General features: G+C 39.7%; 1 protein-coding gene across 4 annotated transcripts in view; it reads left to right on the forward strand.

Moving 5' to 3' along the window:
* Nktr (natural killer cell triggering receptor) overlaps positions 1-13,424 on the forward strand; it is a 38,432-nt gene that overhangs the window by 564 nt on the left and 24,444 nt on the right. For 2 of the 4 annotated variants that reach the window (XM_026779009.1, XM_005348128.3), the window contains exons 2-6: positions 38-121; positions 4,742-4,816; positions 5,716-5,823; positions 6,681-6,725; positions 8,511-8,598. In XM_026779009.1, coding sequence (XP_026634810.1) covers positions 64-121; positions 4,742-4,816; positions 5,716-5,823; positions 6,681-6,725; positions 8,511-8,598 — 374 coding nt within the window. In that variant the 5' untranslated portion in view covers positions 38-63. Of the gene's footprint in view, positions 1-37; positions 122-4,741; positions 4,817-5,715; positions 5,824-6,680; positions 8,599-13,424 lie in introns of those variants that run through there. The other 2 variants (XM_026779010.1, XM_026779013.1) reach the window with 2 other exon arrangements.

The following is a 13,424-nucleotide window of genomic DNA, read 5'->3' on the forward strand; positions in this document are numbered from 1 at the left end:
GCTCGCCAGCCCTCAGCGCCCTCCTCCCTGTCCGCAGCTCCCGCCGCCGCCGCCGAGCTCGCGATGGGCGCCCAGGACCGGCCGCAGTGCCACTTCGACATCGAGATCAACCGGGAACCGGGTGAGCTGGGGCCTGCCGCGGGTGGCGGAGTGCGCTGCGGGGCCGGCCGGGAGTGGGGAGCAGCGGGGAGGAGCGGACGGGCGGCCTCCCGCAGCCCCGGCGGTGCGTGTCCCTCGGAGTCCAGCCTGGCTGGTCAGCGCTGCGAAGTTGCCGTGGTCACGAGCCTGGCACCCGCCTCGCAGTTTCCCTTTAGAGTTTTCACCCAGGATTTCGTGACTTAGGGGACAGAACGGCTCGTGTGTGTCCTATAGCCCCTGAATTGCATCGTGGATACGTTGCATCTATGTGTTTTTGTCATAGGAATTCCATAGTGTTCAGCCATTCATTAATACACATGCATACACATAGACACGCACAGACTTACACATACATGCGTATACGTGTACACACACGCACAAATAAGACATACATATGTACAGCATCAACATACATACATACATATAAACACACACACCCCTCCCCGATATCTTGTTTCAGGCACAGCGTTCTTTTGTTTTTCGAGACAGGGTTTTTCTGTATAGCCCTGTCTGTCCTGGAACTCACGCTGTAGATCAGACTGGCCTCGAACGATCAGACTGGCCTCGAACTCAGATCCGCCTCCCGCTGCCTCCGGAGCACTAGGGTTTCAAACGTGTGCCACCACGCCCAGCTATGCTCAAGAGTTCTAAACTGCAGAAATTTTAACTGGAAGTGTGTTGTGTGTTCCACATTTTATATTGTGGATTTCTTAGAAGAGCTCATCCTGGGCTTGCCCTTCGGTACAGTAGTGAGAACAGAGCTCCCGTTCTTACGTTTGCATCCTGTTGGAAGAAGACAGGCAGTAGAGAGAGGGTAAAACACGGTCTGTCTAGTGGTGCTGTTCAGTAAGGTGGTGAGAAAATGGCATTTCAGGATGGGAAGCTGAGCCTTGTGGCTGTATTTGAGAACTGCTTCGCAGTGGACAGCAGTTTGCATAGGTTCTGAGACAGTACTTGTGTTTTTAAGGGAAAGTAAAATTGTGGCTGGAGTAGAGGGAAGAGAATAAGAAGACCCCTGACTCCATGACTGAGGAAGACGATGCAGGGTTCTGAACAAAGAAATGAAGGGATCCTAAAGGTTTTGTTTCTCCCGTTTGACATTCCAACCTTACTGTTTTTGCAATTCATTCAGCGTTTACCAGACTTACTGTGAAGACTTTTTCCACAGATCTTTGCACACCTAATATGTGAGCATACTCAGAAAACAATAATTAGTTACTTAGGAATATAACTTGGAAGTATTTTCCTAGAATGACCAAATATTTGGCTTTGATCCCCAACACCACAGATACCAATCTTGAAAATACTTAATATGGCTACACGATCTGTGCTTAGTGTCTATTGTTTCAGAGCTTCTACTTTAGATTTTTTTTTCAAGATAGGTCTTTTTTTTTTTTTTTTTTTTTTTTGGTGTGTGTGCAGTTCTGGCTACCCTGGAATTCACTCTCTAGTCCAGGTTGGTCTCGACTTCACAGAGATCCGCTTGCCTCTGCTGGGATTAAAGGCATGCACCACCAGTGTCCAGCTTGTTTTTAACTCTAAAAACAAGTAAAACCTGTGTTATCTGGATCCTGGGTTAACTACTGAACAAGGATGAAGAATTAAGAATCAGACAGGAATATGGTTGAGTGGGAGAGTGCTATCATGTGTAAGGCTCCAAGTTCACTTCTATGAATCACCGATACAGTACCTGATTTACTTTGATAACCAGAGGTGATACAGAAATCAAGATATACAACATAGTGTGTATTTTCAATTACCACCAGTACAAATGCAAAACAGATTAGTTTTTGAATTATAAAACTTCTGAATAAATGCAAATACAGATTTAACAGAGGAAAACCTTTACATTGAATAATAGGTTTTCTGTGTGAGTTCAGTAAGTAATTCTTTTTGGAATTAATTTTGTAACTGTTCTTTTGTTATTAAGGTTCTTAGTGAAGATTTTAATTTCTGTGATAGGTATAGGAGTATTCATTCACGTCTGTTACTCATTGACGTAGTATTGGTGGTTTGTAGCTTTTAAGAAACTAATGCATTTCTCTAATTTGTTTGATTTGTGTGCATAGGCACTATCTGCCATGATCTTAGTCATAGCTCCCCTTACTCCTGATTGAAAATATGTTGTTTACTGCTCTACTGGCAGCGTGAACCTGAGAGAGTGGGGCCTAAAAATGAGGTGGACTAAAGTCTCATGCCATAGCCAGCTCTGTTCAGAGCATCCGACAGTTTATACTCTGAGGGTTAAGAAGAGTCAGAGGAGTGAAGTGTGCAGTCACAAGGACACCCACTCATGACCAAGACATGTTTTTTCCCTGGAGGCAGACAAACAAACAATAGCCAGTTGTAATCAGTAATCTCAAGTGCGCTCACTCTTGTCCGTCACACCTGGGAGGGTCACGGGCGCACATTCCAAGAACAGTTCCTGTTTTTGAAGGAACTGAGGTCACAGGACTGTTGTCTTTTTTCCTTAGAGTTTTCTCACAAGCACATTGACCTGCTGAGACCTCTCAGCAGCTCCTCTTTTAGTTTTCTTAACAATCTGGCCTGGGAGTTTGTAAATTTAAGGCCCTCCTGAGCTACAAATTGAGTTTGAACCTTGAGACCAGCCTGAGCAACTTAACGGAGACTGTGTCTCAAAAAGCATAAAGAGCGCACTGGCAGAGTGGCTAGACTTGAAGGCTAATGAGCCAAGGTTTTACTGTTTTTGGTCTTGTGTGTGTGTTTATAAAAACTTGAGGGATGAAGTTTACTTTTTATTCCTTGTTTTATCTTTTACTTTTTACTTTTGATACCTAGGGCATCAGGCATGTTGACCAGTGCCCTCCGCTGAACCACCTACTCAGTCCCTCCCTTCCCACCTGCTCTGAGCCTGTTTTTTTTTTCTTTTTGGTTTGTTTCATGACCAGAGTTTATGTTTGTCACTGAAAATAAACTACTGAAGCATATTACTTCCTTCCCATCAAAGACTGTATCTTCAGAATGCCTCCTGTTCCAAATTCTAAACGCTGGAAGTGTCAAATATTCCCTGTTTTCTATAAAATAATGCCATTCAATTAAGCTGTTTCTTGAAAGCTACAGTTTATTTCACAAATGATCTTACTTCAGGTTAATATTTCGTTGTACAGTGGTCAGTTTTTGTATAGGATTTGCTCTGTAGTAAACTAACTCAAATTATACTTCCCCCTCTCTCTTTGTTTGGTTTTTCGAGACAGTTTCTCTGGCTGTCCTGGAACTCGAATTTTCATCAGGTTGGCCTCAAATTCACAAAGATTCCCCTCCTTTTTGCCTCCCGAGTGCTGGGATTAAAGGTGTGCACCACCACTGCCTGGCCAAGTTATACCTCTTTATAGCTAGAAATTATGACAGGTTTTTTTTTCTGATACTTTGTCCATGTTTCATTCAAAATGGAAGGCAAGACATCTATTTCAGTGGTAAAACATTTGCTTAATATGCACTCATGCATTAGGAGCCTGATTGGGTTAATGTGTTTATCCTAGCGCGTATGTGTGTATGTGTCTGTCTGTCTACGTATGTATGGGTTTACATCTGGCATTTTACATGGGTTCCAGGAATTCAACTTTAGGTCGTCATACTTGTGATCCAGATGTTTTGTCTATTGAGTCATCTCCCCAGCCTGGCTTGTTTTTGTTTTTTGAGACAGGATTTCTCTTTGTAGCCCTAGTTGTTCTGGGATTCACTCCGTAGACCAGGCTAGCCTTGAACACAGAGATACTCCTGCCTCTGCCTTCCAAATGCTGGGATAAGGCATGTGCCTCTACCTCGGAACTGCTTTTTATGGTAATACTAAAGCAGGATTTGCACTTTTAGGAAGCTCTCCCTTGACTGACCTGAGAACTAATGAAATGTGTGCTTGGACGTTGTGTTAAAGCAATGTCTGAGTTTTGGTTTATATATGCTAATTAACAAGTGTGACCCATAACCCATAAGCAACAGCTTAGGAATTTTAAACAGTTCAAAAGAATATGGAGACCAGAATTTGTGAACTGTTTTCCAAGGCACAGTGTGTTCCTTTTTATTGTTGTTTATTGCAGAAAGTATTGGTTCTTCTGAGTAACCTTTTCTCTCCTAGCTCCCAGGGAGTAGAACATGAGCATTGAGTGTTGAGTGTGGGTACAGTTTAGGTGATTGGCTCCAAACAGCTCAGAGAAGAAAGCTCCACAGACATCGTGGAAGAGCTTTCCTTCTAACTGTGCTGAGCAGAAGAGACTCTTAAGGAGGGATATGCCCATCACTTACTGGGTCAACTGTTAATTAAGAATACTGGGGGCTGGGAGTGTATGTAGCTTAACAGTGGAGTGCTTGCTGGGCATCTAGCAGGCCATGGGTTTGATCTTTAGCCTCACAAGACCAAACAAATATTTTTTAAACAGTTTATTAGTTTTGTATTAAAGGGTCTAATGTACAAGAAGGCTTCAAATTGTACAGTATATGTGCTAGAATTCTTAACTGTGTATGGGATTGGTTGCTAAAAAACAAAGAAGAGACTTACTATTATTATGGTACTTCCCAATAGTTCTTTTGTGAAATATTTGTATTAGCTTGCTCACTGTTCTTTTTCCCCTCATATATTTTGTTTCAGTTGGTCGAATTATGTTTCAGCTCTTCTCAGACATATGTCCAAAAACATGCAAAAACTTCCTATGCCTGTGCTCAGGTGAGTGAGGGTTTAGCCTGATTTCAGTAAGACTCCTGGCTACTTGAGCTGCTTTATGGAAGGGGAACTTTCATAAAAATATAATTGTCTGTGAAGTGAGTTTTATAGCCAAAATGTTATTATTACTTCATATAAAATGAAGGAAACATTTCTTGAGAGGACAGGAGGAAAAAGAAATCATCTTTAAAATGAGAAGATTCTATTTCATGTAATACAATCTTTATGTGTTAATTTGTCAAATAGTACATCTTCAAAATTATTTTGAAAAAATTTTATTCAAATTTCAATTCTTAATACATTTAGCACTTCAGATTATAAAATGTAACACTGCTTTTCATTATGCATCATTGCAATGCCCTAGCCAAGCAGAAAAAAACAAGAGATAATGTTAAACATTATAAATAGCAAACTTCATTTTTTTTTTTTTTTTTTTTTTTTTGAGACAGGGTTTCCCTGTGGCTTTGGAGCCTGTCCTGGAACTAGCTCTGTAGACCAGGCTGGTCTCGAACTCACAGAGATCCGCCTGCCTCTGCCTCCCGAGTGTTGGGATTAAAGGCGTGCGCCGCCACCGCCCGGCAGCAAACTTCATTTTTAAAACTTTGATTTTAACACAAAGAGACACAACATTTGAGCTAATTTATTTCATTCATCTCCATTCTTATGTCTTATAGCACACAGAATTGTTTCTGGATCAGTTTAAAACATAGACTGATACTGCTTTGTGTTACTTATTTCGATTTGTACATTATGTATGTTTGCTGTATACACGGTGTCATCTGTCTGTGCCTTACATCTCTCATGGTGTCAGCACATGGGAGGGATTTGACCACAGTTTAGCTTGTTGGTTATTCCTGTGGAATGATGGGTTTGTAGCTAAACTTATTCTTTTTCCCCCCCAGGAGAGAAAGGCCTTGGGAAAACAACTGGGAAGAAGTTATGTTATAAAGGTTCTACATTCCACCGTGTGGTTAAAAACTTTATGATTCAGGGTGGGGACTTCAGTGAAGGTATAGCTAAAAGTTGTATTCCTAATAAATCCATTCATCAGTTTGTAAAGAATCTCATTATTGCTTTTAGTGAATATCATGTCTCGGAATGATGTGAATATTGTGTCCTCAGTGCATCAGTGTTGGATGAAGAGATGTTACAGATCTAGAATTTGTGAAAAAGTAAAAGACTATGCCGTTTTATTTTGTTTATATAATTAATTTTAGTAACATTGTATCTCATAGATTTACCATCCAGTGAATACCATAGTATTGCCCAATTACAGCTATTCTAGAAATTTCTTAGTGTGACTACTGCTTGAAATAAGATCATTTTCTGATAGTATTTATCATAATATTTTAAAGATTAAATTAATTGCATATACCTAGAATCATGGGGGTTTTGTTTTTTGAGCAATTAAAGGCAATTAAAAATATTTTCTTCAGGATATTGATGCCATCAAAAATAATTTATTGGGCTGGGAATGTAACTGAATGGTAGAACACTTGCTTGGTATATGTCAGACCCTGGTTTCCCTCAAGTACCACAGTAATAATAATAGCGGTGGATGTGGTGGCATGTACCTATAATCCCAACACTCGGGAGGTCACCTTGACCTACAATATTGAGACTGTGTCTTAAATCAAAAGCAAATAGAACTGTCAAGGTACTTTGCAGGTAAAGGCACTTGTGACCACGCCTGATGACTCCTGTGGTGGAAGGGGAAAACTGACTCCTGCAGCTGTCCTCTGACACACATTCACACTGTTGCACACATACACTTGTGTGTACGCACCTACACTAAGTAGATGTTTAGAAGATACTAATTTTCATGTGTTGAATATTTAAAGTTTTCATTATGGCTCATTGTTTTCAGGTAATGGAAAAGGTGGAGAATCAATTTATGGTGGATACTTTAAAGGTAAGGTCTGGTATTTTGTGTTTTTTGTTTCAGTTCTGATATAAAGCAAGTTTGGTCGCATACTTTATTGAGAAGAGGTTTACTTGTAGTTCACGTTTTGCATGAAACTAATGCTGCATGAAAATACTTTATTTGCATGAGTTTGGGGATAAATTATTGTAATATGTAACTTTTAATTGACAAGATTAATTAAGGCTAACTTTAAGGTTAAACATGACTTTCAGCATGGAGGTTAGGCAACTTTATACATGAAAACTCCTATCTTCCTGCCTAAAACTGTCAACATATTCTTTTGTTTATAGAGAATGTGGTCTTTTGCAAAATGAAAAGGTAAGAGAACGAAGCTCAGTAACACAAACTCCACTCTGCTCCCTTGTGCCCTCCTAATAAATCCACGGACAGTCCGGTCAGGTTGTGGCTGGATTTCTGTATTGTTTGAAGATTTGGAAAAATCTGTGATTTCATATGTGCTTCTGTGCCTTTGTTCCTTTACAATTGGTTATTAGTTCTACATCAGGGAAAAAAGAACCTAGTTGTGGTTTTTCCACACCTAAACCAAGCAATTTCTTTGAATAAAAGTTGGTATTTTTTCCTTTCTCAAAGGTTTGTATGCTTTCTTTTGTGTACTAGAACTTTATGGTTGTATTTTACTGCTATAGTAGTAACATTTCATAAGTCTAACTATTGCACTTCCCCAAAAAGCCTTAGAAAAGTCAGTTGCAGGGATTTACAGTGGGCTCCAGCATTGCTGGGCGTTAGTGATAGCAAAGCTGCAGTGTGTAATAGTCTTTTGTATTTCCTTTGGGGGAAATGGATCACTTCTCTTTTTTCAGAAGCCTGTCCCCAAGGTAATCCTTTCTTTAAAGTTTTGTGTTTCTGTTTGTTCTAAAGAAAGATTTGCTTGTATGAATGTAAAAAGAAATTTGGTTTTAAAGATATTTCTCCCAAATACTTACCAGGCCTGATCCTGCTTAGCTTCTGATAGTAGAGGAGATCAGGCGTTTCCAGAATGATATCACACTATCTGGTTTTAAAGATACTTGTACTGAATTAAAGCCATCTGTAAGTGATGATGATGGCAGAATTTTTTCCCTTTCTAGCTTGTTCTAATGGTACATAGCAACTTACACTTAATGTTGTGGGCCGCTTATGTGGCTATTCCCTGTGGCAGATGCTTTTGTATCTTAAAATTGTATTTTACCTTTTAAAATGTTAGATTTGTACAACTTTCTTCTTTAGGTAATTTTGTGATCTTTCTGATACTTAATTTGATATTTCCCTAAAACTTAAATATATGTAACATTTTTGTTCTCATACCAGCTTGACTTCAGTAGAAAAATAAATTTACCATACAAATGCTAAGCATTTAAGGTTAGGCTTATTAAAACTCAACTATGTATATAGTTCATATGTCAGGCTAATTGGAAACTTGAAGGAAATACATTTTACTATAGATATTTTTCTAAAAACATCCTGACTGATGCTCCCTGAGAGTTAGTAGTTTATGTGTCATTTAGCCAGGCGTGTTCCTGCGGAGGTGACTGTTCTAAGGCTGTTTGTCCTGAGTGTTAAACACCTATTCTTTTCCTCAAGGCTTGAAGTAGTATCTTGTCGGCCTTTTTGTGCTTTTGTTACTTGATTAGTTAATTTTTTTTTCTAAATATTGCCACATATCTTACTGACCAGAAGAGGAATTTCATCCTTTGCTTTCAATTTAGTACTTGAGCATTACTTTAAAGGCTGCTTATAATTGGAGACTAACAAATTTGTGTTTTCTTCAAACAGATGAAAACTTTATTCTCAAACATGACAGAGCGTTCCTTTTGTCAATGGCAAATCGAGGGAAACATACCAATGGTTCCCAGTTTTTCATGTGAGTAGGCTTAATGCAGAGATGAGCTTTTCCTACAGAGAAGCGCTGTTCATGAGAAAGATGGGATAACTAACCTCATTGTACTGCTCAGACTGACAGCCTTGCTTTGGCTCTGTGTTTCTGATGTCGCATAGTAACTGATAATCTCTAATGGCTGCTTCAGCACACATCCTGGGCTTGAAGAATGGAATCTGAAGGTGCATACTGTTTCCAGGATACACTTGACTGTAACTTCTTCCTCATTTGAAGACTCAGTTTAGAAACCTAGATTGGAATATGAACTCAAGGTGAACAAGCAAAAATTGTCCATGATGTCACCTAGCTGGATGTGGTAGTGCACGCCTTTAATCCTAGTACTTGGGTGGCACAGGCAGGCCGGCCTGAGTTTGACGCCAGCCTGGTCTACATAGCAAGTTCCAGGACAGCTAGAGTTATAGAGCTACATAGTGATACCCTGTCTTTAAAAAAAAAAAAGTCTATGATGGGTGCTAGGCACAAGGTAAACCATCATGTGAGTTTTTGTTTTTGTTTTCTCTCTTACTATGAGCCTGTTTTGAGAGAGGTAACATTTTCTAATTAGGTATAGGAAAATGAGACAACTCAACATTGTCTGTCATTTTTCCAAAATTTGTAAATGTTACTCAACAAACTTTAAATTACTAAATTTTCTTTTTAAAGAGCCTCATATCTTTTGGGCTGGGTGTGTGGTTCAGTGTTGATAAAAACACTTGACACATGAGCCAAAGGACTTGAGTTTGGTCCCCAGAGCCCGTAAAGGTGGAAAGAGAAAACCAGCTCTGCAAAGTTGTCTTCTGACCTTCATATGTGTGCCTACACAGCCATACAGACATCAGGCACAATAAGGACATATTTTTTAAAGAACATGTTTTTTGTTTGTATGTGCATGCACAGCCAAAAACTAGATTTTCATGTAAACATTCTAAGTAAAACCTTTGGCATACTTTTAATTATATTCTTAGCTAAGTGTATTTTTTATTATCTAATTATATAAAATATGAAAATAATTGTCCAGCATGCAGTTTAATACTTTTGATAATAATCTCTGTTCTATGTATATTGGAAAAATATCTTATTCATGGTTTATCTCAAGTTTTCTTTTACATCTTTCTGAATGGATAAGTATGAATAGCGCTTCCCTGTCTTTAAAGGAGTCAATTATTCATATAAAAAACTCATATTTTAAGTTTGTTTGAAAGATTTCCAACATGATCTGAAGAAGTTCAGATAAGGGGCATTCTATCCCTAAGGATGTCCTAAAAATGGAGAGCTAGTAGGAGGTGGTGGTGCGGGGTTACGGGGAAGGAAAGCTGAGGCAGTCACCCCACAGATGGCTAGTTACCCCCTTTTTCACTGGAGCACTTTTCCTGTTGGGGGCAGGGGCATTGCAAAGTAAGAGGTAGAATTTCAAAAGCTTTGTAGTAACTCCATGTCAAAGCTGTTTGCTCTAAGGCCTCATTGTTTCCATTTTTAAGCTTATCTGAACTGTGAACATGAAAAACTAATGATTCATTGGTCAGGAACGTGCCATCTGAGGGCTCTAAAGTTTCTTTTTTATGTCATTACGTTTAAAATGTGTCTTATCGGGTAGTAGCAGTTTCTTGCCTTTATTATATATAGTCTGCTTGTTATCCTCTGTTACCTTGTCATTGAATAGCTACTTGAATCTCTAGGAACATTTAGTAAAGGCATTATGGCCTAATTCCGCATTGGACTGCTGTTTGAAGAGGAATGCCAAAGGAAAATTTTAAATCAATAAATTAGGAATAAAAAATTTAAGCTTGTTTTCAGAACTAACTATAGATAGCACTAAAATCACGGGATGCATGATTAAAAGATTTTCTATCTTTAGTTTGGTGAAAAGTTATAATGAAACTTTCTTGTGGAGAAGAGTTCACAGTCTTAGAGGTAACTGATCATTTTGCACTCACACAGTTTGTTCTAATTTTTTTTAAGTAACTTGTGTGCCTATGTGCTGCTTTATGCTGACTGAAAATTCCAGTTTCCACGAGTTGCAAGATAAAATCAAACTGATGTTCACTTTCTGAACAAAATATTCTGACTTTTATGAAAAGGTTAAATACAAAGAGATGGTGGCCAATAAAGGAGAAATCTTTGAAACTCTGTATTTTGCAAGCCAATATTCTTCTGGAGCTGGAAATCATAAAAAGAATAATGTATATCTTTAGTTCTGTGTATAATCATAGGTGAGACCTACCCAGTAGCTTTCCTGGGACAGTGCTTGGGGGTGTGTTCTCCACCACACACTTCATGTGGCACTTTGGTAGCAGTTCTGAAGGAGAAAGAAAGGATACTGTCGAAAGAGAGGCCCAGATGTGCCTTATTGTTCCATTGGTCTTGCAGAGGACCCGGTACACATCTGCACAGAATGGTGCTCAGTTTGTGTCCCACGAATCTACAGGTCCTGAGGAGTGAGTTTGGTGCTGTTATATGGCCCATGGAAGTCCCTCGGGGATTCCTGTGCTCTGTGCACTAACTATTGTCTTGATTCTCACATTAAGCAGCTTCCCTTCCTAAGATGTACATTGTTTTCATCAGTATAATTTGATGTACGATATTTCAGTGGCTGAAACTTCCTGTGTGTGTGGAGAGAATATATATTAGCAGGTATATATTAACAAATAAATATTTTATGATCATAAATAGTGAAGATGAGGTTTTCTTTACAGCCATTTGTAATTTAACTGTTAACTACTTGTTGACTGCTGTATAAACTGGTGCTTCTGTTTGGGGAGCTTACATAGAAGAAAAGACATTTTTGGGAGTAGTGCCACTCGAGAAGTGGCAAGGAAATGGTGTGTGGCCCCATCATCATAAAGTCGTAAGGAAATAAGAGTTCACATGGAAACATTTTGTAAGAAGTTCAGCATCTTGGGACCACACTCACCAAGTCAGTCCTTGTTATTTTGACTCATTTTGTCATTTTCTCTTTATATTTTAGATCAAGTATGAGAAAAACCCAGTCAGTGTTACAGGGCAGAAAGTATAGTTCGGTGATGGAGAGCTGGCCTTGGAGCTGGCCTTGGATGTACAAGGCCATGGGCTCAGTCACCAGAAAACAAGTGAAGCAATGGATGGGTCAGGAAAAAGCTGTGGAGTTAGAGATCGTGTGGGACAAGGTTTTTGTTCTGTCGAGAATGAAATGGTAAATAAATAAGGAAGAAAAGACATGTGCAGTCCAGGCTGCACCAGAGTCTTTTCTCACACTCTGGAAGAAAATGTCAAGACAGGAAGAAAGCTGCTGACTGCATGCTCCAGGGTCAGAGTGCTGTGTTCTGATCCGTGTGGCTGAGTGTCAGAGGCAGGGACATTCTGAGAAAGAAAGTGACATCTGGGGAAACTGTTTAGCTGTCGTTGCTAGTGATAATTCTGTAATCACTATAATGATTTATATTGCCTGAAGTCATTGAGTAGAGAGGAAAGCATTATAAAACAATTAGAAAAGCCAATTTATAACTTTTGTTATTACCACTTTCCTGGGATAGAATGCATACCTATGGTGTGGCTCGTGCCTGTGATTCCAGCACTCTGGTGGCTGTGGAAAGGAGAACAGCTGTGGATTTCAATACAGAGTGAGTTCCAAGTCATCCTAGGACACACAGCAGAAGACCTTGTCTCAGAAAACCACACACATACACACAACAAAGAAACCTTGGTTTTAGTTCTGTTTTTCTGTACCCCGAGTTACTTTTTAAAATCTTTGTGTTTTTTTTATAAAAGCTGGCATCACTTTATGTGTGTGCATGTTCTCGGGTGCTCTTGAGAACAGAAGGTAGAAGTTGATATCAGGTATCTTTCTTTGTCAACCCCTCCCCTTATCTTTTTGAGATAGTTTCTCACTGAAGCTGGAGCTCTCTGGATTCTCCTAGGCTGGTTGGCTGGCAAATCCCAGTAACCTTCCTTTCCCTGCCCTCTCCAGCCAGTTCCAGCATTATAGGCACATGCTCCTACCAGCTGCTGTGTGGGTACTAGCTCTTGGAACTAGGGCCCCTCATACTTACACAGTAAACACTCACCGACCCATCTACCAAGCCCCAAATAGCCCTATTTTTAAGATAAACTATAAACATTTTAGAAGAAAGAGCTTGTCTTACAGAAAGACCCTGTGAATAAACAGAATGATTTGTGTACAGACATTGTTCTGTAGCTGCGTAGTTTTCACTGTCAGAAAAACGCCTCAGAAAGGCTTGGGGCTTGCTTCTCTTCACCAGGAGCTGCAGCAGTCACTCCCTCAGCTGCCGCTAAGATATTTTTCAGGCAGGCCTTTAAAAAACAAAACAGTCTTTTGTGCACATGAGTGTTTTGCTTGTATGTCTGTGTACCATGTGCATGCAGTGCCCTCAGAGGCCAGAAGAGGGCATTGGATCCTCTGGAACTAGAATTGTAGTTGTGAGCCACCATGTGGGTGCTGGGCATTGAGCCTGGGTTCTGTGGAAGAGCAGCCAGTGCTCTTACTTCCAGCTGTCTCTCTAGCCCCAAATAGGCCTTTTTATGGCTTCAAAGCTTTGGTCAGTATACGTTCCTGGCCACTATTCTTGGTCATGATAATTTTTATGATAATATAGAAAAGCTCAACTTGACCTTTTAAACAATTTTTTTTTCTTTTTCTTAGGATCTTATAAATTCAGTCCTCTAAACCAAGGTTGGCCGGACACCTGCCTCTGTCTCTGCCGCCTTGTGCAGTAAAGACACGTACCTCCATACTCAGCCTGCTTATTATATACATGTACCTCCATACTCAGCCTGCTTATTATATACATGTACCTCCATACTCAGCCTGCTTATTA

The sequence above is a fragment of the Microtus ochrogaster genome, chromosome 5 (genome assembly GCF_000317375.1).
Source record: "Microtus ochrogaster isolate Prairie Vole_2 chromosome 5, MicOch1.0, whole genome shotgun sequence".
Lineage (NCBI taxonomy): Eukaryota > Metazoa > Chordata > Mammalia > Rodentia > Cricetidae > Microtus > Microtus ochrogaster.